This window comes from Paramacrobiotus metropolitanus, unplaced genomic scaffold (assembly GCF_019649055.1).
Source record: "Paramacrobiotus metropolitanus isolate TYO unplaced genomic scaffold, Prichtersi_v1.0 Parri_scaffold0000137, whole genome shotgun sequence".
In the NCBI taxonomy this organism is placed as follows: domain Eukaryota; kingdom Metazoa; phylum Tardigrada; class Eutardigrada; order Parachela; family Macrobiotidae; genus Paramacrobiotus; species Paramacrobiotus metropolitanus.
The window spans coordinates 261,463-285,708 of record NW_026570357.1 but is presented as its reverse complement, the minus strand read 5'-3'; the positions used below and the strand labels follow the sequence as shown (position 1 = coordinate 285,708).

At 45.0% G+C, this 24,246-nt stretch overlaps 3 protein-coding genes across 4 annotated transcripts; 1 reads left to right on the top strand and 2 right to left on the bottom strand.

The window, feature by feature from the left end:
- Nucleotides 1–601: 601 nt before the first annotated feature.
- Nucleotides 602–1,716, top strand: LOC129599095 (uncharacterized). Its single transcript, XM_055497235.1, has 3 exons — nucleotides 602–896; nucleotides 1,081–1,445; nucleotides 1,543–1,716. The coding sequence occupies exons 1-3, from the start codon at nucleotides 602–604 to the stop codon at nucleotides 1,687–1,689; spliced, it is 807 nt and encodes a 268-aa protein (XP_055353210.1). The 3' UTR covers nucleotides 1,690–1,716.
- A 2,202-nt stretch (nucleotides 1,717–3,918) lies between these two features.
- LOC129599061 (pancreatic lipase-related protein 2-like) lies at nucleotides 3,919–10,905 on the bottom strand. The gene is made up of 9 exons (XM_055497194.1): nucleotides 10,689–10,905; nucleotides 6,626–7,089; nucleotides 6,143–6,267; nucleotides 5,601–5,878; nucleotides 5,348–5,428; nucleotides 4,982–5,212; nucleotides 4,709–4,823; nucleotides 4,306–4,482; nucleotides 3,919–4,223 (listed from the first exon to the last, which is right to left on the bottom strand). Exons 1-9 carry the CDS (start codon nucleotides 10,717–10,719, stop codon nucleotides 4,145–4,147), a joined length of 1,581 nt encoding a protein of 526 aa, XP_055353169.1. The 5' UTR covers nucleotides 10,720–10,905; the 3' UTR covers nucleotides 3,919–4,144.
- Nucleotides 10,906–20,257: 9,352 nt separating this feature from the next.
- On the bottom strand, nucleotides 20,258–23,970 carry LOC129599063 (uncharacterized). Of its 2 annotated transcripts, none has more exons than XM_055497198.1 (4): nucleotides 23,578–23,970; nucleotides 22,764–23,364; nucleotides 20,955–21,731; nucleotides 20,258–20,562 (listed from the first exon to the last, which is right to left on the bottom strand). In XM_055497198.1, the coding sequence occupies exons 2-4, from the start codon at nucleotides 23,349–23,351 to the stop codon at nucleotides 20,548–20,550; spliced, it is 1,380 nt and encodes a 459-aa protein (XP_055353173.1). In that variant the 5' UTR covers nucleotides 23,352–23,364; nucleotides 23,578–23,970; the 3' UTR covers nucleotides 20,258–20,547. The 2 variants fall into 2 exon arrangements, with proteins under 2 accessions (XP_055353173.1, XP_055353174.1); XM_055497199.1 differs by having other exon boundaries at nucleotides 23,613–23,970.
- Between the last annotated feature and the right edge of the window lie 276 nt (nucleotides 23,971–24,246).

The window sequence follows — 24,246 nt, the reverse complement described above, 5'->3', positions numbered from 1 at the left end:
TTTCATCAGTCGTGATTACGACATTTCGGAGGGTGAAACTGCGTGTAGTCGCAGAACATTTGGGCGCCGACATTTCACCATCGCGCGACCTTTGGTCGCGAGGTCGTTTCAACGTCGAGGTATTTCATTAACACCCAAGGAGTTTATCAGGCTTACAAAACCAGGCAAAACGCGGAGAAAAATAGCATAAGAAAACTTACGAAAGCAAAAAACGTTTTAGCCTTTGACCTTTTTTGCTTTCTTGCGTTTTCTTAAGTTGTCACAAGAATCGAGAGTTCTAAGACGGATTATCCGCGGCCAGCTTTCCTGCGGCAAAATGTCGCGAAATGAGAAAGTCTCAAATGACCCAAAACTATATATCCCACCCCGCAGCAACCCAACGTCCACATGACCCACGGCGAAAAGTGGCTCGTGGAATTTCAGTGCGGCGAAATAATTTGCACCATATAACTACGCCTGTTTGCAGGAAAGCACTTACGTCTGGGCGCAGCGAGAAGAGGCCAATGGCTGCAAAATGTGCAGCACATCCACGACAATGCAGAAATATCTACGAGACGCCGCTAATCCGGAGAAGAATACTGATGACCGTGATAAAGTGAGCATGGGGCTGCCTACTGAGCTGCTGGTGGAGGTGTTCCAGTCGTTGGACTCCATCGGCCGCTTTCGCTGTCACCGTGTGTGTCCCCTGTGGAACACTCTTCTCACCACGGAAGCCTACTTCCTGGATGTCCGCGTGTCCGGCCATGATGCGGATTATGGCAATTTGCCTTACCAAGTGGATGATTTATACTGGGCACCGGCGTGCTTGCTCAAGTGCCTCCGCAGTACCACCAAGATGGTGGTCATTACGAATCTGGACTTTGACAAATGCAAGGACATCGCCGAGCTGCTCAATGGTATTATTAAAATTACAGCAGTAACAGTAGGTTTACAATCTGATCATTTTAAATAGTGTAATTTTGCGCAGGCTTATGTGATATGCGTACTGGCTATGCCAAATAGAATTTCAGTATTTTAAAATTACAGTCATATACCCAATGCGGAATCGCCGTATCTGTAATGCGGATTTTCTCCTAACAGTTATTCTCAGCAGAAGCCGCATACCGACGCTAGTGCTGTACGACTGCTGGTTCGGCATTGGGATGGCTGTTATGGAACCGACTGCGGAGGTTATGGAGTGCCTGGCTGACGCGGTCGCGGGCTGTCGTCAGTGCGACAGAGTGATGCTAAAGAACTGCAGCATCTGTGACGATCAGCTGCGAGCAGCTGTAGGTCAGCATTCGTTCATTCCACAAGCGCGGGAGGTAGTAGCGATGCAGCTATGGGATCTCTTTGAACGCTGTCTGGTCCTCAAGAGACCGCTGATTCAACCGGTCCTGGCGGAATGGATCGCTGACTGTGTGGCGCACAAGCGGAATGAGCAGCTTGAGAAGCACATTATTCCGGTGAGTCCGCACTCTTGTTGCGATTTACCACGTCATATCAGGCGTACGGCGACGACATTCGCATTGATTTGGACTGACTGTGCATTGTCTATTGCAGGCTTTGAACACCTACCAGCGCATAGATCCACGCCCATCCACCCACTATCGCCATCGGAAATGGACGGTGTCATCTATCTCCGAGTTGGATGCCAGCAAAATGACGACACTTACGGCGGCGGCTTTGAACGAAGGCATTGATTTGTAGCCGACCAATCAGACACGCCTACATGTGTTATTTGTTACACAACATAATACATGTCTACCATTATGAATTACATTATGAATGTGTTTGTTTGTGAATATTTGTTTGTGTTGTATACCGATTTGTTCGTCTGCATGAGCTGCTGGTCTGCCGGCCGAAAATGGATGGTAATACGTAACCAGACCGGTCCAGACGGGAGAATACTCGCTTTGGTGGGAGACGCGCAGTTTCCACTTTTTCGATTAGCAGTTTAAGCAGTCGACTGCCGTCGACAGCCCATGCTGTATTGTACTTGTATAATGGATGTTTTGTGTTCCCTAAAGCGACGAGTCTGAGGCGAAAATTTAAGTTGTAGCGGTTCTTTATTTAACGATGAAACCTTCCGTAGCTAAAATTTCATTAAAGTGGTTTAATCGATCAACAACCAAAACCAGACATGCATCTTTTCGGCCGATGTAAGTGCGGCCACTTGTAAAGAAGTGTAAAGATCCAGATAGCCAAGATTTCCGTCACAATGACGGCCGACATTGTAACACACCGTGCGCGCACAGCATCCTTCGATTAGAACGTCGCGAATTCTATGAGTATATGCGTTACAACATTAATGGAAATTTCATGACCCAACATTCGCCACAGGACATTTCCTCATATTCACCGGGAACACCTTACATCACCGTACACGAAGAATCCACTACAGGGTCGGAACGGGCGAGGCTGCGTAAGAAATCATACTGCTCCGTAACCTCTTACAGAAATCCCGCAGCTGCTCGGCCGGCTGACAGACGATCGAGCGCTGCGCCACACCGACCGTCCAGTGAGCGGCAAGGCGGCAGTTCAGCCAGCACGCGCGCTCCGCGATACCCCATATCCGTTGCAGACAGTCCATGGTGGCCTCCGTGGCCCCGTCGTCGCCCAGACGAAATATACACCACACCCATGGAATACCAGCGTCCCAATGCGGCAATTGCCGCCACCAAGATGCTGTATCAGTGTAACAACATCCTCGCATTCCGCCATGCTCAGCTGCACGAATACCACCTGCTTCGTGCGGGAGTTAAAGCAGTGTAGGAGACAGGCCAGCGCCCAGAATAGTGGCGTCTGCCAGGAGGCGGGCAGAACGCTCTCTCCTGGGATCAGCACATCGGACAAGCAGCGCTCCGTGGTGATGATGGTGCTCCATAGGGCGCAGGTGCGCCGACACCGAGTGCGGTAGACGCTGTCCAATAAGCCGAAGATTTCCGTCAGTAGTTCGCACGGCAAATACTGGTTGGGATCATCCCCCGACTCATCCCTGACGATGCCTTTGTGCGGTTCCCCTGCCAACAGATGCCCACCGAGTGTCTCCGGTTCTAATTCGCCTTTATCCAGCTGCTTCTTCAGTTCCGCGTAAAGGTGTTCCTGTCAGATGTTTTCCGATTTCGCCCGGCACAGATCAAGTTCGAGCCTGGCTCCATGGTGTGGAAAGCATGGCGTTCCCACTGTAACGACTATGTTCAAATACAGAAACTCACCACGGAAAACCATCAGAAAAAGCTGCTACCGGACTCATTAGAAGTAGAAGCACATGAGATTTTGTTTGCCATGTGTCTTCCACAAGATCCCGCGGAGCTAAAACTGGATAAGGTCATCGCCCATCTCGAACATGCCTATGTTAACAAAACGCTGCAGTCAACAGAATGGGCGAACTTTTTCCTGTTGAAGCAAGAAGTTGGTGAAACCCTTTTGGACTTTGCAGTAAGCTGCGGAGGAAAGCTGTGTTGTGTTCCTTTCCGGCGGACGCGCTGGAGGGGAATATGAATATATGCATGCGGCCTTCCTATCCACAATAAAGCCTATTTCCTCTCTATCGTGAGCCTCTGTTTGCCTGCTGTCACAGTATTTACCTTGGGATTCGACTGCATTTCTTTTAAATTCGATTTCCCAGAAAGCATGACAGTGAAAAGCGACTTCAGAAGCTAGTACCCTGTAAGTCATACATGAATTCCAGCATGCAGAATAAACGCCAGCAAACAAAACTGCCTGATATAAATTGTACTGTGCATTTATGAAGGTAAAAAAGTGACAGCAGCGATAAGTACCAAGTCTTTTTCGGCCTCTGCCACCAAATTTCGAATTAATTCATTCTTAGAAAAACCAACTCTTGATTATTGGTTTTTCTGATTATTGCCAGGGATGGTGTGGAAGGGCAATGGCGATTTCGCATCTAACGCACGACTCTAGTTACGTAATATGTAAGGCATTATTGTATTTTTCCTCAAGTTTTGCTCAGCACAACATTTTGGGTAAGAAACTGTCTTGACAAAATTGATTTACATACTGACCAGGTCAGTATTATTGCCCAAAATCTTCAACAATTGTTTAAAGCGCTTTAGCGAGCTGTTTATGAACAATTTCTATACTATATGGCCTGCGTTTGACAAGTCATCATGTTGTTGCTGCTCTTGTATTCCACGTCGCGTTATGCCGTGCACGATGAAAGGTCAACTGTCGTCACGTCTTCTTTGTACAAGATTTCGTATCCTCCGCACTTCTTGGTTCTATACATACATCACCCAAAGACATAAGTTATACACCGGCTAATGAACTGTATGTGTACGGAAAAAAACTACAAGCACTAACCCTGGCACAGCTAAATTTTCCACAGTAATGCGCTCCATATTTATGCGGTCTCTACTGCACCAGAACCATGAACAGCCAGGTGTGTATTTGATTTTGATTTGAGCAATATCGGTCACAAGGAAGCGACTGGGCACTACCTCCGTCACAACCTTTCCGGCTGGCAATTTTTCGTCTTTCCTACAATCAAAGCTTAAACTTGAGTACGAAGTAGTTGTTTTTTTGTTGGTCATACGTACGACGTACAATACTTTGCGGTCCGCACATGTTTTTTTACTATGTATCGCAATTAATTTTAATACATATGTCGGTATAACGCCTGTGCATTACAACACTTAGTCGTTTTGTGGGGAGAAAGCACAAGCCTGGGAGCACAGACACTTCAGACAACGACATCACCGCTTACGCTAATTGTTCTACTGTTTCCACTCTGCCATCGTTATGGACGAAGATTACTGTCAGACTGCCTTCGGAATCTTCTGATGTAGCGGCAATTTCCAGCGAGATTTTCACAGCATTTGCTGAAAAAGTAGATCGGGGATTGAGAATTATCCGTGAATAACGTACTCAGTAGCGGTTGTCAAATTGAACACAGAATTGCGACGTTGCGCAGTACGCATTACGCTTACAAAGAAAGCGCTAGCACCAGCAGATATACAGTATACCACCCCGTACTTACCACAATAGCCGTCGGCATCCTTTGTAAGCAGGAAGTGCTGCAGATCTGATTTCGTATGGGTGAAGAAAATGCCCATATTGCCGTCGGGTTCGGGATCGCACTGGCCTTCTTTAAAAGACTCCCAGTTTTCGCATGCATAACTGTGATGACTGCAGTGTGGATCCAGTGCTTCCGTGAGCAGTTCGATGACGCGATGATGATTGCATTTCACTGACTCTGGCATATCGCCAACTAAAAGCAGTACGTACGACTTAAATGTAACGGTAACTAAACGGTACTGCCCAAATGCTAAAAAAATTTTGCACGAAACGTTTTGGACAAATGACACAGATATATCTAGTATAACAGACCACGATGAGCCCTTACAGTTAAAGGTCAGCAAATTGCCTAAGGCTCCCCAGATTGCATGCGGACATCCAGGTTGATACTGTCCTCCGTTGGGATAAACTAAGAAGCACCACTTTTCATTAATTATGAGCGCAGAACTGCATTTCTAAATCAAGGCTATTCGTAAACTGATTAAGCGACAAAGTGATACACAACCATAGTGTGCGCCAGTAACTTTTGTTGCAGTGAAATAGCAAAATTAAGTTTTATCCTCGAGCTCTGGCGCATTTACAGTCAATGTCTCCAACGCGTTTGTACAATCCAAATCCACCGTTGGTCAGCGTGGCCCCATTGGCATGCAAGCCGGCAACAAAGTCGGCGTCACCGCTGCTCAAAATTGCATCACTATGCCCGTCCTCAAAAATCGGTCCAGCCGGGTCCAGGCCGGTGATGCGACCAGCACGTTTATGGCCGTATTGGACAAGCCGATGTCCAGTGAAACCGGCAGCATGGGCTCCCAGTGAATATCCCACAATGTGGAATCTGTCTGATGTTGTTCCTGTATGTGTGCTGAAAAAAATTGTTTCAGTACCCAAATGTGAGTTTTGTTGACACCAATACAAAGAAATACTGCAATCATTAATCGTTTAATCTCATCTAACAAGAATCGAAGCTTTTGGATTTCCTAGCCGCCACATTTCGATCATGTGCCTAAGTTCAATTTGCATTACGACTGCAGCAAAAAAAAATTTTCTATAATATTTGTGGACCGGTGGTCCGTAGCAACACTTTCATGTTTACTGCAAGCCTTTAAACATTTCGAAATGTCATTACTTGAGAGCAGCAATCAATTTGGCCACTTGTGCTCCAACAACTTGCGTATTGGCGGACGCTGCCCAGTAGTTTGGGGGTCTCGCACCGATGCTCCAGTCGACAAAAATGTAATTTCCTTGCGGAATCTGCAATCAAAATTGCTATCAAATTACAATTTTACCGTGCCTAATAACAGCAGCTCTTATTCGTCTGTGACCAATGATAATAAATATTAAAAACGCTAGTTTAACCTTTTTGTTATTTATTCAGGGCGATTTATTAAGTTATGTAGTCGCTAGAAATTTTTGTTCCTCAAACTTTCACTACATACATCATGTATATGGTGAAAGTTCGAGGAACAAACGTGTATCAAAATACAAATAGCATACATGTACATATAATTCATGTATGCTATTTGTATTCTGATACACGTTTGTTCAATATTTTCGTAATAGAGTAGAGTAATTACGATAAAAGCTAGGCATTGCTTCTAAACTCAATTACAGAATGAAAAATGGCAGCCTGAAAGCTCGGAGTCCATGAATTTTCCGGTCCATTGCCAAAGCCATGCATGAAGACAGTCGTCGGCCAATCAGCACGAAACGCCGACCCAGTCAACGTCTCTGGTTTATCGTACTCCAGCAGCTGCGGATCTTTCTGGTCAGCGGTCGTGTACAGCAGGAATTTCGTTTGCAGATATTTCGGTGAAGAGGGTAGCATCCAAAAATTTCCGTAAGTACCGTTCTTGAAGAAGCAGCCTAAATCGCCAAAGCAGACATGATCGTCGCGCGTAGTTGACCGCACGCCCAGTTTGGCGCGGGATTCCTCGAATGCCTTGGCGGCTTTGTATTCGGCCACCGAGGCCACCATGCTGCGGTACAGATACATCGCATCTTCCACTTTATCTTGCGGACCGATGTGAATCGTTCGGGTCTGGTATGGAACAGCGCTTACGAAACAAAGCAAACCTGCAAGTCGATCCGTTATAGCCGGAATTCATTATTTAGTATTTACGTACGAACTTAATTGGAAGGCAGTAAAATTAGTTCAAGGCAAGCGGCATCTCTTTCCCCTCGCTTGAGTACCGTTTATCTCTTTCTCTGCTGCATCGCTGCCGTGTGTGAGCGCACACGTGACACATTGCATTCAGCCACTTCACATCTATATGGAATACCGAATGGCCGGGAGTTTTGTTGCTGTCTGCTGTTTGATTTTAGAAAGTTTGACCAAAGATCAATGGTTACAAGTCATTGAATTATGATAGTTTGATTTAAAACCGTTGAATTTCAGATCAGTGGTTTTCACTCAATGATTATGAATCAATGATTTTCGAACACCATGATTTGAAATCAGTGATGTTCAGATCAGTGATTTTCAGTCAATGATTATGAACCAATGATTTTTGAACACCATGATTTGAAATCAGCGATTTTCAGATCAGTGATTGTCAGTGATTGAAAATGACTGATTTAAATGTCTTGATTTTGGATCAGCGAATGCAATTCACTAGCGACTGAATTAAAATCAATGATTCATAAAGATTGACCTGCAGTTATTGATTACCATTCACTGACTTGCCATCAGTGATTTTCCATACGTAACCGTCGCTGCATGCACCGGAAGCCCGCTATTCGGACTCGGAAAACACGAACATTTTGGGCATTCAGTTCACCGTACACTATGGTATAAGAAAAACCGCCCTAAAAAGCTGCTTCCCACTCCTTTTCGCTACCGCCAAACCAATCCAAATTGCGCACAACTGAGTCCAGATTACTAATTGATAGAGCAGCTTTAATTTTAGCATTTATAATGATTTATTACTTGTGACATTCAACTAAAATAATATCAAAATTATACAGTTTCTTCTGGATTAGAATCTAAAATTGCATTAGCAGAGATGAAATAACAGCCCCACCTTCTTTTACATTTACCATTAACTGGCAAGCTGAAAATCGACAAGAAGCAATATGCATATTAATTGAAGATCTTAACTTAAAAAGGTTATAAATTTTTTTGTGTTGATATACATAGGTAGAGATAATTATACGTCCATAGATTTTTACTCATTTTTTGAGAAACAAATAAAAACTCCGTTCAGTATATCCTGATAAATTTTATTATATGTGCAAGAAAATATGACAACATTCTAGGCAACCACGAAAGCAACACATGTATCCAAGTCATAAAAAAACTAAGTTTTTACTAAAGGCCGCAGATTAAGAAGTAATGCGGGCTGTACGTCAAATAATACTACGTACAGGCGTTGCTAAACTAAACTTAGTGCTCTACAGGTTAAACTGCAGGGCATATACTAGGTTGTACTCCGGGCTGTACTACAGGTTGTGCTACAGGCAGTACATTAAGCAAACAAGCGAGGCAAACGTGCACGCCGGGGTTGGCCGCACTATATCATATGGCACAAGATATGAGCTAAGCATCCCGAATATTTTTCTTAATTATATTTTATCATATCAGAAAAATAATTACAGCGTAACAGTACACCGAATTTAGGATTTTAGAAAAATTAAGCAGTACATCGCACTGATTGTTGTTTGTTTAGTGAGACTGGTTTAATTATTTGTTTAGCGTAACGCATCTAAATTTTTATATACTTTTAAGAGCATTGAGGACCCTATTAATAGGGTATAAATCACCCTGTTAATATTTTTTTTGCAAAAAACTTTTTTAAAGCTGAAAGCTGCAGATTGTCCGCGCCTCTGCTTGTTTGAATTTGTTAATACGACTCGATATACTGCTAAAATTAATTATTAATTTTATCTTGAGTACCAAATATGTATCCAGTTTACTGGTTTTTTTTTCGCCTTAAATTATTTCTCACGTGAATAAATATAATTACAAAAATATTCAATATGCTTAACTGATATCTTCTGCATTACAACTATACTCCGGCGTGTGCGGTACTGGTTTGTCTAATGTACCGCTTGTAGTAAAACTTTCAGTAAAGCCCATAGCACAAACCTGTGCAAGGCCTGTAGTTCAACCTATGCTGCACTAAGTTTAGTTAGTATTAAAGCCTGCAGTACAGCCCAATACTCAGCTTTCACTAGTCAGTATTACGTAATGTACATCCTGGAGTACAGTTAATGTATGGCCTGGATTAAAAGCTTTATTTTTTTGTGACTGGATCTCTGGAACACATATCTACATGTTGCTTGCATAGAATGCCATCCTTCCCTTCTTGTACAGTATAATGAATTTACGATGATATACTGATCATAGGTTTACTTGTTTGTCGCATTTTCCATCAAATAATTAAAAATCTGAAGTACTGCAGCTTATTATTATTTGTGTATATCACTGTAAATGGTTTCTAAACCTTTCTGAAATTAAAAATGCATACAGTTACTTCTCAATACTTCTAAGTTTCTTATTTAATGACAAGTACGATAACAGTTTTGGTAAATATTTTATCACAGCTAAAGAAAAGGCGGAATCTTATACTGAAAATAGGTAATTAGAGCAAACAAATGAAATCTGAAGTATTGACAAGCGTTTGTGTGCGCAATTTGGATTGGTTGCGTAGGGGTAAGCAGGATTGGGTAGACAGCTTTATAGGACGGTTTTTCTTATACCATAGACTCTGCGGTGCACTCGGTGCCCAGAATTTATGCGTGGACTAGAAGTTTTCAGGCTCTCCAAATTCCAGTTCCATTCTGCCAGTTTCATGAAATTCATTGAAACTGGCAGAATGAAACTGGAATTTGACCGTGAAAAATCTATTTCAAATTTCGATTTCACCTTATCAATTCCAATAAATTTACTGGAATTGGTAGAGTAGAATTGGAACTAGGAAAGTGCGAAAACTTTTCCAAGTCCGAATATCGGGCTTCCGGTGCACGCGGCGACGTTTACGTATTGAAAAGGCAAGTCAATGAACGGCAATCAATGATTTCAGGTCAATCTTCAACGAATCGTTGATTTTATTCAATCACCGATGAATTGTATTCATATTTCCAAAATCAAAACATTTAAGTCAGTTATTTACAATCACTGATTTGAAAATCACTGATTTCAAATCATGGTGTTTGAAAATCATTGATTCATAATCATAGACTGAAAATCACTGATCTGAAATCAATGGTTTTAAGTCAAACTATTAACCTAATTCGTTGATTTGTAATCATTGTCAAACTTCCTAAATCAAACATCAAACATCAACAAAACTCCCGGCCATTCGGTATTCCATACATCTAAACCGGTTTGCAGCTGAGCAGATTGCGCAACTGATCCTGAGTGTACACTGTACAGATATCAAGCGTTGTGTCGGCTGTGAAAAGGCTGAATCAAAAGCGTCACGTGTGCGTTCAGCCACAGCAGCGATGTAGCAGGGGAAAGAGATAAATGGTACTGAAGCGAGGGAAAGAGATGCCGTTTGCCTTATACAGCATCAGAAAGCCTTATTACCGTATCGCGACGCTTTACTTATCACTTATAATTAAAAGTAGCGCTTGACGTTAGCCGGTCAGCGCAAAGTCTTACAATAAAACGAAGCCACTGTAAGAGGTACGAATGTACAATTCTGGTGTTTGAATTAAGACTTGCTTACCGAGACCGAACACTGCAAAGTGAGTGAGCATTTTCCTATATGGCAGAAGTAAAATGTAAACTGACAAAACAACAAAAACTGTCCAAATCAGACAGGGCCGGTAAAATCAGAAACCAAACAAAACCGTTGCTGCCCGATGCTCTCCCATGGACGATTTAAAACTGGATGTCTACTTCTACACCCAACGTTCTTAAAATTGGTCCATATTAACAACTGGTCTTTGTTATCAGTTTCGTTCAACAAACGGTGTCGGTCCACCTAATATACCATTCCTTGGGCTGATTCCACTCCTTTGTTCGGATTATCGTTCTGATATGCCGACGATGCCGTAATCTTTCTAATTCGCAGAAATTTCCTATTTACATACATAAGAATGTTTTCTTATTGGTGTACGTACAACGCTGATAACGCGACGCAAAAGGAACCGCATAATACTAACAACGCGCCGCCAGTCACGTGTGGATGCGTGGATGCGCATGACCGGCGCGTGCACCTGTTGTTCATGCTATTGCATAACTAACTTTCATGTCATGGGAAGTGTATCGATAGTCTTGGGTGGTATGTTGGAAAGTGTGATAACGTAGAGGAATGTCCTTGGAAATGTTATGAACTGAGTGCATTGGCATGTGGCTACACGGTCTCATTTTGTGGTAGTGTGCTTCCGGCGGAAATAATGGAATCATTCTACTTTTACTATCTGTGCATAATACTGCTTACGGTATTAAACGACTAAACATCGTTGTTCCGGGATATCGTAAAAGGTCACTGACGTAGCTGCGTAGATACCGGTAGCATTATATCTTAAAGCATGTTGTGGTGCGCTATCTTGTTAATCTATCTATCTTCGTGCGGCATTTCGTGCCCTAAACTTCCCCGTTCCTAAGGTTTTAACGACGATGAAACAAGCTCTGGTAAACAGATAAACAAATCATGATTGTGCATTCGCTCTTGTAAAATACGGTTCTGCCTCACGGGTGCAAACTGGACGGCTTCCTTCGATTCATGCACGTCTTAAACTTCAGCAATAAGCCCATATCCCGCTAGGGCGTCAGTCTAGCAAGGTTTTTGGATCTGGCTAAATCTTTTGGCGTCAAAACATAATAATTTATAGAGGAATGCAGAAAAGTGTTTGGGAGTTCACGACAGCGGAAGTCTCCATGGATGTGCACGTATGTGGTCATATTGTGGTGCTATGTACCGGACCAAATCTCTCAAAAATACCGGTTGATTGCTGGAGAGTGGAGATACCATGTTTCTGTAAAGCAAATAAAATCACTTAATGAAGTGCCCTGTGCTCAGCCTCTACAGCGATAAATAAAACGTGTTTGTTCTCTCATCTGCTTTGGTAGAACTTAAGTTGACTTGAAAATTTCCCATAAAATGTGTATGTAATCATGGCTCATGGTTTGTTGACACATTAGCAGTCTCCGGCAGTGGTGCCTCGCAGTCGGCGTATGTATTGATGTATTGTACTATTTGAGAGAGATACACACTTAAGATAACAGTAGAGATAATACGTACCAAACACGTTGTAGCACTGTTGTCGAGGATAAATTTCGATGGTTAAAATATATACGAGGAGGGGGTAAATACACGGGATAGACAGAAAAAACGGCAAGAATAAGGGATACCCATTCACGTGTTGTGCAGCACGTCCAGCCACCAAGGGAAGGCAGTCTAGCGACACCACGCAAAATTCATGCTTTGAGACCCGAGCTGCCTTCTTCGTAGACTCCTGTGTTATACTCAAACACCTGCGTCTTGGACATTTCAGAATCAAACCGTGCAATCTATATCTTAAAAGAACAAGAAATAATAAACAATATTTTCGGTACCACGCAAGCCGTGATCTACATATAATTAAGTTTCCATATCTCCAAGTGCTTAGTTTCTCAAATTCAATCCCTGTATAGATAGCATGGTCGATAAAGCACAAAGTGCCTTGGAACAAGATACGAACGACTAGTACTGTCGTGTTACAACACGCATATATTTTCCTACTGGTACGAGATTGCACAACTACCGTAATTCGTAAATATCACTCAACATAATAATTAGGAAACCGTTACAGGCACCCCCTAAAACCCCCGTTTATTATAGGCACCCCTTTTCGCACCCTGTTTATTATAGGCACCCATTTTGAATTTATATCGTACATACTACATAGTAGTATATGACCCGAGAGGTTCAAGCTCTGGAGCCTTCCGTTAGCATAAAAGTTTTACGAATGTGTGCGCTCTTGCACTCCAGAGAAAACGAAAGGAACGGCTCCGGGGCTCGTATGTTCACTTATACGCGACAACACCAGTGCCCAGCTCGCATCAGGCTTGCAGCCAGCATTCGCGGCCACGTCCTACGAAATCATACGAATATCAGGTAGAACAACAAATGGACCATAACCATCCACTGATAGAAGGTGGAAAATGGGAATCTTCGCCCTGCCAGGGCACTTGAGCGACAGATTGCTAGAGACCGGCAAGGGTGTCACATCCCAAGGTATACAAAACCCGCAATAAGGCGGAAAAAGTGGATAGTGGATAACGTACGGAAGAGGCAATCGTTAATCACATTTTAAACGAATTTACTTGTTAAAGATCCGAATGCATTCGTCAATGTGGTGCTGTCTAACACCGGAAGCGGGAACACTGACGTACTCCGGTGTCGCCGCATGTCCAACTGCAGCTTAACTTGCTGTACGGTGGCGAACAGAAGCCGGTCACTGTAGCATTCTAATTGTCGAGCTTCTGTTGCCAGGGTCCAATCAGTGCGGCCCGATGGTTTTTTCCTACATTGCTGAAATGATCTTTGCAGTATCGCCCGCGAACATCGTATTCACAAAAGCCGCGGCTCAAAAGTCTCAAAAGCTGAGAAAATCACAAGGTAATAACGGCTTGGAAGGAAGCCAATGAATGAGCTTACCAACGCGAAAGATGGCCTTCTGGTCACAGTATAGTACTAATTCGCTCCAAGCTGGCTGATTTGCCGAATCGTTTTGTTATCGGCTGGAAAGCCTGATGTACAGTACTTAGCTCGACGCTAGAGAAAAATTATTGTAAAAATTTACTAAAAAATTGAATTACTATCTGAATACAGCTGTATTATTACCTAAGAACACTGAATCTATTACTGTATATATTATCTTTAGCAAAAAAAGGTGCCTACAATAAACGGGGTGCGAAAAGGGGTGCCTATAATATACGGGGGTTTTAGGGAGTGCCTATAAGGGTACCCTAATAATTATTATTAGAACACGGCGATTACATTGCATAATTATTACAACACGGCGAACACGCGCGTATTTTGCTGCTAGTATGAGACTGCCCGTAGCTGACGACTAATACTTAATCTCTGTACGTGATGGTAGAGATACCAGAGAAACACTCTTGTTTCGGACGGACTTCTTGCGCGAATTAACTCCGTCGCTGACAAGGGACAATTACAGTGATCGTGGAATCCCGACCAACTGGTAATCTGTTACTAGCAATTCAGTCGCGACGCCGCCATGCATATTTACGGAGGCAATGTGAACGCCTGGAACGCCGTGGACGTTCGCATCGAGTGCCAGCTTCAGCACGGTCGCGTCATCAACGTGGCCGAGGGTGGCCTGATCGTTGATTTCGAATGCCCCGCACAACGCTCGCAGTTTATCGAATGCGGGCGCATCTTCTACTGGAGTTCCCGCCTCTGTGAGCCTGAGCGGGCCGGGACGCCGGTGGATGTGTTGTTGCGGCGCCACTCGGACGGTGCGTGGAAATGGTACCCGGGTACGGTGGCGTCCAAGGGGAAGCACGGCTGCCATGTTAACACAGCGTTAGTGGAAGTGCAGTTGCCGCATGGAACCGTCAGTGAACTGGTCCATTGGCAGCAGGTACGCCCGCAGCCCACGAGCCGGCAGACTTTGCTCCGGAGCGTGAAGGAGAATGATTTTGTGATTCGCTGCTGCCCGTTGTCCACCGCCATCCACTGGAAAATCGAAGAGACTTTCCAGTACGGACTGGAACGATGTGGTGCGGTGTGTACTTCCGTGGTCCGCCAAACGCTACTGTACCTGCAGCGTCGAAAGGGCTGTTCATTAACAGTTCGGAACCTTGTAAGTCTACACTTTACCATTTGACACTGCTGCGCATGTGCCAAACCAACCGGTCGATCCACTGCGCGAAGTACAGTAGTCTCATCAATATGAAGGTGCGCAACGGCAGTATGTATAATGTATGTATTCCCCAGCAGCGTCCTGTGACCGATTATCTTCTCGCTCGTCAGGTATTGTGCACACCAATACAATGTTCACTGCTCAGCTTCAACAGCATAATTCTGACTGATCCAGCGGGCAACGAGTGTAATGTCCGCTTTCTGCCAGAATTTGTTAAAAAACAAGAAACATCTGCAGCCTCCCGGCGACGCCCCTGCGCTTCTTGTGTTCCCTAGCCGGTTTTCAACGGACGAGTTTAGTAATGGGCTGAACTTCGGTTAAAGTATCACAATGCTAATAAAAACTGAGTACCAAAGCAAAACATATTTCATAATAAAAGAAACCAAGATTCCAATGAAACCTTAAACATAAGTAAATTCAAATTGCGCAAAAAAATGAATGTTTCTGCTGACTTCATTTAGCCATTTCTGTCATTTAGCCACACTCCGTGTAGCTAAATGGATGGATCTTCGGATTTTGAAAGATAGTCTACATCGAGCGCGGTTTGGATTTGGATGGGTGACCACTCTGAGTTCAGGCTGCGAGTGCATGGCCCGCAAGGCTGTGTGCGACGTGGTTAGTCGGCATCAGCGCTGACCGTACTGAGTGGCGTGTGCGTTTCTTCGACGCCTGGGCTTAAACGGATCCTCCATGGTTCAACTCGCTCGTCGCATCAGGATAAAGCACCCGCGCTCCATTCCTCATTCAACTACGGATACGGCCGAACGATACGGATCTTGTTGTCTATAGCGTTTAGTCTGCGTGCTTTATACACGTTTATGTCAATGCTTATTAGCCATTGTTTAGTGTGCCAGTGCATGGGTCTAATAATGCTTGCAATTCTGAGCTGTGTTGTATCATATGCCTTCTGTAGCGGAGTTTGATAATGAGCGTGTGTTGTGTTCGGCCAGGTTTAAATTCCCATGCTGTGTATGCAAAACACAGCAGGTTAATGGGTTACCTGCTACCGAGATGAAACTAAACTATAAACTGGACAGGATGTGTGGTATATGTTGCGACCTTGCCGGTCGCGTGTATTCTCATAATTATAACCTTGTACGTCCTGACTTGCTTATACTGTAGATACGAATATACGCTGTCGTCACGTACAACTGCATTGGCAGTTAGTACGTTCGCGGACAAGTTACAGTAAACATTAATAAATACAAGCCCATCCAACAATTCTTTGACCGCTGTAAGCGGGAATTTAAAGAAACGTGGGCTTGAGCCATTTAATGTGCTTCGACACGTCACGCCACATGGGTCTGCGTATTCAGCGTGAATAAGCAACAAATCTGCATGCAGTTACTGTATCTGTGATATACAATGTAATATGTTTAGCATTATTTATTGCCATCATAATTTATATTAATTTTATGCTTTTGTAACAGTATTATCTTTGCTTTGCAATACAATATCGCGGTGGTACTTAATATCCATATTACTTTCAAATTACTGCACCGTGCTGCAAAAAGCTGTAATTTCGTGGGATTGCAACATGCCCGGGCTAAAGATGATTGATTCCACGTTGGTCTAATAACGGTCTATTAATTGTGATCTAATATATTATTATTGGTTGAATATTTATAAATATATCTGCCACTACACTATGATGCGTATTTGCATTACTGTGCGCGATTTATATGCGCTGCGCTTACAGCGGTCAAAGAATTGTTGGATGGGCTTGTACTAATGTAGTATTATACAGTACGTATCCAATACTTCACAGGATGGCGGACAGGACATCAGATATGCACTGGGCAGTTATGGCAGCTTTAGAAATACACGCCACAACCATACTGTACCTGAGTCCGGTAAGCGGATTTTCCAAAATCTTTCTGGTCATACCCGGATGCAGACTGCAATTCTTCACCGTATATAAGCCTGATGGCAGCAGTGCATTCGGGAGACTTTTTCATTCCGGCTTTTAAGAGTAGCTTGCTGCGCCACATTGAGGATAATATCTTCTTCTTCTGCCGGTTGAGCAGATCTTTACGAGCACTGGGATACTCTTCACTGCACGCTGTTGTTCGTTTTGGGATAGTTTCTCCCCCGGTCGTCGTTTTATTAGCAACTCATTAAAACTAAGCCGCAACATGCTTGTATACGGACACGATCAGGGCGCCGTGAACGCGTGGAACTCCGTTGACGTCCTGGTGGACGGTGTACTGCAGCACGGGAGCGTGGTCAACGTGCTGGAGAAGGGCTTGGTCATTGATTTCGGATGTGAGACACAGCGCGCGCAGTTTATCGAATACGGAAGCATCTTCCACTCGATCCAGCCAAAGGATGAACGGGCCGTACTCCGGGACTACACTGTGCAAGTTCTGCTGCGAGCGACCCCCGATGGCCCGTGGCAGTGGTTCGCGGGTCGGTTCGTAGCCGGTGGCTGCTTCGCGTTCATGCAGACTGTCAGCGCTTCCGTTGTAACGGCGCAGCTGCCCCACGGTGTTATCACTGAGCTGCTGCCCCGGCAACAAATTCGCCAGCCGCTCTCGGACGCCCAACTCGCCCGCCGCCGGGTGCGGGTCAAGGATTTTTGTATTCGTCAATGCGCACTGCCAGCAGTGTGGTGCGATGCAGCACCTTTGCTTCGAAACATCTGCCGATTGCGCCTGCAGCGAGTGCGGCCCGTCTGGTGGAGAAAGGTGTGCCGCGGGACGCTATTGTACATGCAGCGTTCCCGCGATCCTCCCCTGGAACCTCAGGATCTGGTACGTGACCACTGTAGAACGTTTAGCTGCAATACGGGACCGCTCAGCGATGTTGCGAGAAATACCGCGCTGCAGCTAGAGCTGGTTGCGCGGCTCTCTCTGGTGTCTGGCCTCTGACTCGCTAATTTATCGGCCAGTCGCGCAACCCGACTATTGCCGCAATGCGGTATTTCTCGTTAATCGTTGTTGAGCGATATGTTTCGCTTAAGGATTTCATCCGCTTAGGACTTCTTACCCGCCTACTACTGTACTCCAGTTATTTTTATTTATTATCATTATCTTCGTTCATTGTTATAATTTTCATGAGCAGACAATGTTCGCGTAGGTTTACTTTTTTACTGATCGTGAGGAACTTTGAATTATGTACAGCATTACAAAATTAATGAACATTCACCACGAAATGAACATAATATAGCATGCTGCTTTCTTATAATGATAACTGTGCGACGATCAAAATAATAAAACGCTTATTCTCATGAAAATTGGGACCGGTTGTCACTCTTGGCAGCCAGTGAGCGCAAGTGACAAGGCCTATCAAGCAGGTTAGGAATACATGGGAAATATTAGAAATATTATTAGTAAAACTATTCTAATAATAAGAACAGACATGAGCATGATACATGGGATGCCGGGATCAGAATATTAGCGATGACGAGGCGCAAACTACTTTTTCCCTTTCGCAGGAAGCCGTGTGTGTGGAAGCGTTGAAGAAGCATAGTGAAGGAGACATGCCGCGGCAGTTGCTCACTGCGGCTGGTATGGACTCTGCGATAAGCGAGCGCACGACAAGCATTAGTTGTGAGGCGAGCCTGTTTTTACCTAGAGAACTGCTGGTGGAGATCTTTCAGTCGTTTGACTCCATCAATCGCTTTCGCTGCCAGCGCGTCTGTACCTTGTGGAACACTCTTCTCGGAACCGAAACATATTTCCCCGATATGCACGTCTCCTGCCGGACAGAAGACTACCTGCCCTCTTTCCCGCCGCCCATGTTCTGGGCGCTGGCTTGCCTGTTCCGTTTGCGTGTAAAGCGCCGCACGAAGCGGATTATTATTACAAAGATGGATGTGGCGGAGAGTGTCGGCGTCGCCTATATGATCCGTTACGCGGCAAATTGCAATCGCATCCCAACTCTGGTCTTGCAACAGTGTGACTGGTCCACCCCGAACATGTCTGGGGGTCAGATCCTGGGCCGTAACGGCATTATCGCGCGGATTTGCGGCACGGCGGAGCGTGTGGTGTGGTATAAATGCCGCCTGGTGGAGGCACGTCTGACGGCCGCCGTTTCGCGGCACGCGCACTCCTGCCAACCAGAACAGCAGCTGGAAATCCAGTTGTGGGATCTCTTTGACAAGCACCTCGTTGTGGATGAAGCGGTTGATCGGATTATCTTGTCGGAATGGGTTGTCCACTGCATGCAACATGGCTTATTCGGAGAACTGTTCACGGTAAGCGAAATTAATTTTCGGCCGGTTCGGTCAGCTACAAAACATGAGGGGATTACAGGTTATCCGGCAGTATATTAGCGTGGATCCGCGGTCATCTAACCAGTATCGGGATTATCCGTGGACGACCGCGGCCATCGCGAGTTTCGACGGGAACAAACTGACCCCGCTGGCCGCCGCAGCGCTCCACTGCGACATGAAGAAAGCGCAATGGATACCGCCGCCCCGTCAACCATAAACTGTTTGGCTCCGAATTTTGTCTTCCAACTAACTAAGAATAGTGGCATACATCGGCCTTGTGTGCTTTTCGATCTGAGGTATACCGAAGTGACCGTGATGGGAGACCAGTATTTAGCCAATTAATAGCAAGCTTATTTTCGAGCTGAAAATTTTTATTCTGTTCAGAATTGAAGTAACACGGGGGTTTCTGGGCGTGTATCGAATGTTAACGGCTTTATTTACTGAATGTATTGTCTAATTATTGTGAGTAATGTCCGCGTAAATCAGCACTGGTTTTTTTTACGTGTGTACGAGTACAGGTACTGACGGCACATTCTTTTTATTAGGTTATTGGGTACGGGCTGTTGCCGAATAACTGTTATCTTAAACAATAATTTCTCTTCATCTTATGCTCTTCGCGCATCACGCAGCCTACTCTGTATGTGGGGATGTGATAACGTTCTGTCGTTCTATTCGACTTACTGTCAGAGCGGCATCCGCTTTCTATAGGATCGTTCGATAGAATATTTCAGTACAATTTGTATGCTTTGCCGATAGCCTAGTGGCGCCTCTCTCGGCCCCAGAGTATGGAGTTTGTGGGTTCGATTCCCTCAATCGGCAGATTTTTTGTTAGTGTCTATGCGAGCCGAGCCCAGCCCTTCAATAGCTGCATTTAAGTATGATAGACCGTATCCATGCCCGGTTGCATCGGGAAGCAGTACTCCCGAACTACTGCCTGCAGATCGGAATCCGATATACGGCACCGTCTCAAAACGACTCTGTCGTACGATGTCGCAAATTCCGCACCCAGGTAAGCCACGTGGGAGATGATTGCGCCGATACGTCAACGAATATCGCTGGAGATTCAGCGTGGAAATGCAGCATCTATCCTTGGCACAATGGACGGAGTGGATAGTTTAAAATGAAGTTTTGCTGCTGTAAATAAGATAGCGTATTTCTTTCTTTATTACCAGAACTTGTGCGATTATTAATAAAGCTGCTAGATTTACAAAAACTGTAATGGCAGGTAGACTACTGGATAAAACTGCTAACCAAACATAAAAAAACCACCCTAGTCTCTATCTTCTCTACGGTTAAAAGACGATTAGCACTTAAAACCGTCATAACAATTGCTAAACTAAAAGGCTGCTTGAGAAAAGCAATAGAGGGAGCTCCTCCCGTTAAGTCCCGAATTTTATTGCCCATTAAATGTAATAGTTCACTTAAGAGCCAAGCCAAAAACCTCCAGTGTTTCAACCGCTAAAAGATTTTCCAAGTACGAATACTTGTGGACTTTATCCAGGAAGAATCTGTAAGCGTCCAAGAATCACAGCTCAGTGTCAAATCAGTAGCACTAACATAAATACGGTGCACTTCAAGCGGAATCCAGATGACTTTTTTAATGATGCAAAAAAATGGCGTTGTTCTTTATTAATGTGTATTACAGCTTAGGACTGAAAAGACGAATACTCCCACCACAGCATTCCGAACGGATGCGGCGCAGTGCGCTGTACGACTCAGCTAAAATATCCGGTTGTCGTACAAGTGCACTTGCCACATGCGTACGGATATCTGGGTATGGGGTTATGCGTCTTTTTAGTCCTAAGCTGTACGTTTTACCGCGTTGTGTATTAAAAAATCGCGTTGTTCTTTATTAATGTACTCGTATCTTACGTTTATATAAAAGTTGCTAATGACTTGCCTGATACATCATCCTCCGTGGAATGTGATCGTCTCGTTTGCATTTGGCAATCCATTCTAGTGCGGCATGTCGCTTCCACTGGCTGTTGATGGTCAAATTGCTCTCCATGAGATCCCACAGCTGCATCTCCACATCCCTCCTCGATGGACCCTGAAGGCGGTACTGCGGAATTAGACCCTCGAGACCGTAATCCGCTATGCGACAATGCTTAAGCACCGTTCGGAGGTACGGCCCACAGTTCACGGCCAAGCTAGCCATCCGTCTTATGACCCCGTCAATTTCATACATTGGCGTAGTGAAACAGCAGTCATAGAACACCACCACTGTGGCGCAGTGCAAGGTGGTGAGGAGTGCGACCAAGTCTTCAACGGTCGCCAAACCGACATTCGTGATCGCCACCAACTGGGTGCGACTTTGAAGGCACTTGAGTATACCAGAAACCAACCAAAACATGCCCTCGATGGAGAAGGACAGGTGACCATCATAATATCCGTTGCTGCCGGTCAAGCGCACATCGGGGAAGTTGGTGTCCGTAAGAAGTTTGTTCCACACGTGACAGACGCGCCGACAGCGGACGCGCCCGATAGAGTCCAGCGACTGAAAGACCTCCACCAACATCTCCCCGGGTAACGGTAGCCCTATTTGATCGCTGTTGCCAACTTCCCAATCTTCGGTGGTTGCGCAAATCGGCCAGCGGCGAAGTATCCGGAGGCCCAATTTCGTTAATGTACAACAGCCTCTTTTTTTCTTTTTTTGTGCTTTATGATAGGCTTCCTCCTATGCCACCATGTAAATACAATCTGACTAAATGAGGAGGCTACGGTCTATGTTAAAAAGCCAGCGAACAGCCTTTTTTGCCCGCTGAGGCTGGTTGATCAATGCAGCCTCTCTGTTGTGACTATAAATAGACCGAAGACAGCGCATTCCGGTGCTGCCAAAAAGCGCAAGCGGAGTGCTGCCTTGCTGTATCGATCGATCGGCACATGTGCGTGTGAGTGGGTAAATCCGCTCGCATTCACTACGCACGTATGAGTGTGGCTGTCTGTGCGCGTACTAGCTGTACAAACCGGTTTTCGCTTTCTTCGCTACAACGCATACCCTAAACCCGTAGCTTCCTTTCTTGCTCGCATTGTATAAGATTAAATTTATTCAGTACGGACTGTATGGTAACAAACTTACAACTGGCTGTGCCTGCGTAGACGTACAACTGTAGCCGCTATATGAACCTTAACCACAGAGTCTAGTGTACGAAAAAGTATCACATGCTGCTCAGCACTCTACGTAACTAACACTTTTATTTCAAACTTGTACAAGCAAATGCACTTTAAAAACTTAGACTCAAGTAACCAAAAGCTAGAACAAATAAAACAACTCCTCTAGCTCTTATACAACAACTCCCTATAGCTACGTAACTTGTGCGATGCCCGACAGTGGCAAGACAGCTTCCCGATCTGACAGAGGTGCACCTTCATCTAGCGGTAATAAACTGTTAACTGGGCTGAGGAGGTCATTTTTTAGCCAAAAATTTCGAAAATTAAAAGAATGCCAGGTTTTAGAAACCTAAAAACGGGCGGCTAAAACTGCATCAAGGGTCGGACGACCCCCAAAAGTTCTCTCTTTCAAACGGCAGCCAACGATATTTTGCCGGCCATGTACCCCGTTAATTAGTCTGATTTGATGTTTTGGCCGTTTATTCCTGCTGAATGCGAAATGACTTGATATTCTCTCGGCAATAAAATCACAAGACATGGGCCGGGGCTACGAATGCTGTATACAATTTCATTTCTCAGTGTTCAACAACAAACTTACAAGATGCTCGGGTTTCAATGGATCGTCTTCCCGAAGCTGCAGGTAGAGTAGCGTTTGGCGGAGCAGAGAAGTGCACATCACACCACTTCGTACCAAGACACACTGGAAAGCTTCTTCGATGGTCCAGTAGATGGTGGCGGGCAACGGGCAGCACCGAATCACGAAAGCATTTTTTTTCAAGCGCCGCAGCTCAGATTTCCGACCGGCCGTGGGCTGAGGGCGCACCTGCTGCCAGGGTATCAGTTCGCTAACGGTTCCTTGCGGCAACTGCACTTCCACCCATGCGGCGTCGTCATAATCGTAATCCCCTATGGAGACGACCGTTCCCGGATACCAAATCCACGCATCGTTAGGCTGCCGACGCAGCAACACATCCACTACCGTCCCATCAGGCACAGTATTCGCGCCGCATAGGCTCCAGTAGTAGATGCGCCCGTACTCAACGAACTGCGAGCGTTGTGCGGGGCATTCAAAATCAATGATCAGACCGCCCTCCACCACATTGATGACGCGGCCGTGCTGCAGCTGGCCGTCGATGCGAACATCCACGGCGTTCCAGGCGTCCACGTCGCCTACGTAGACGAGCATGGTGTCGCTCCGGCTGGAATACAAGCCCGTTTTACAAACAGGTGATCGTGAAATCCGCTAAACACTGGCTTAGGCTATTTACCATACTGCAATACGCTACGCGACTGGATTAAGGTATAGGGATCATAGACAGTTGTATACTCATCATAGATAGTTGTATGGTGACAGACAATCCCCTTCATACGTTTTTATACGCGGTCTATAACTCTATATGCTACTCGCTTACCGTGGTCACCCGTTTTTCAAACCGACTTGTACTACCTGTAGTAGCAGATTAACAGTTGATCTGTGGTACCACAATCAGCACAGTTGACAAAGACATATTTTATTCTTGTGGGAATTCTGTCCAAAATGGGCTTGGGACAGGACTGTTGGCACAAGCAGCTCAGACGTCAGTACCAGCGTACATGCGCTAGTAGAAGGATCACCTTAAATTTTAGTATGCGATTATCAACCCATGTGTGTTGGGCAGTTTGAAACTATGCAGGAGTTATCGAAATCATCATCTCATCACGAGAACGCACGATTGCGCTGTGTATACTGTTATCCATTAACACAGCACAAGTAAAAGGCAAAACAAATACGAAGCATTGTTATATTATAGCGCAGGCAAAACATAGTCTCGAGAACGATGGTAACTGACGGCAATGTGGAATAAAATGTGTATGCAGTGTGTACCGTATACACTATACACTGTGACACAAAGCTAGTACAATACAACGCAAAACAAGCATAACGCCGGCAAAACACATGCTGCATGTGTGAGAATACAGCCCTAGGCTGATAACGTGTCAATAAACCATGAGTCATAAGCGCACATTTTATGGGAAATTTTTCGCGTAAAATTCCAGCTCCGGTTCTGCCAAAACGTAAACCTCGTAAACCTTTTTTACTG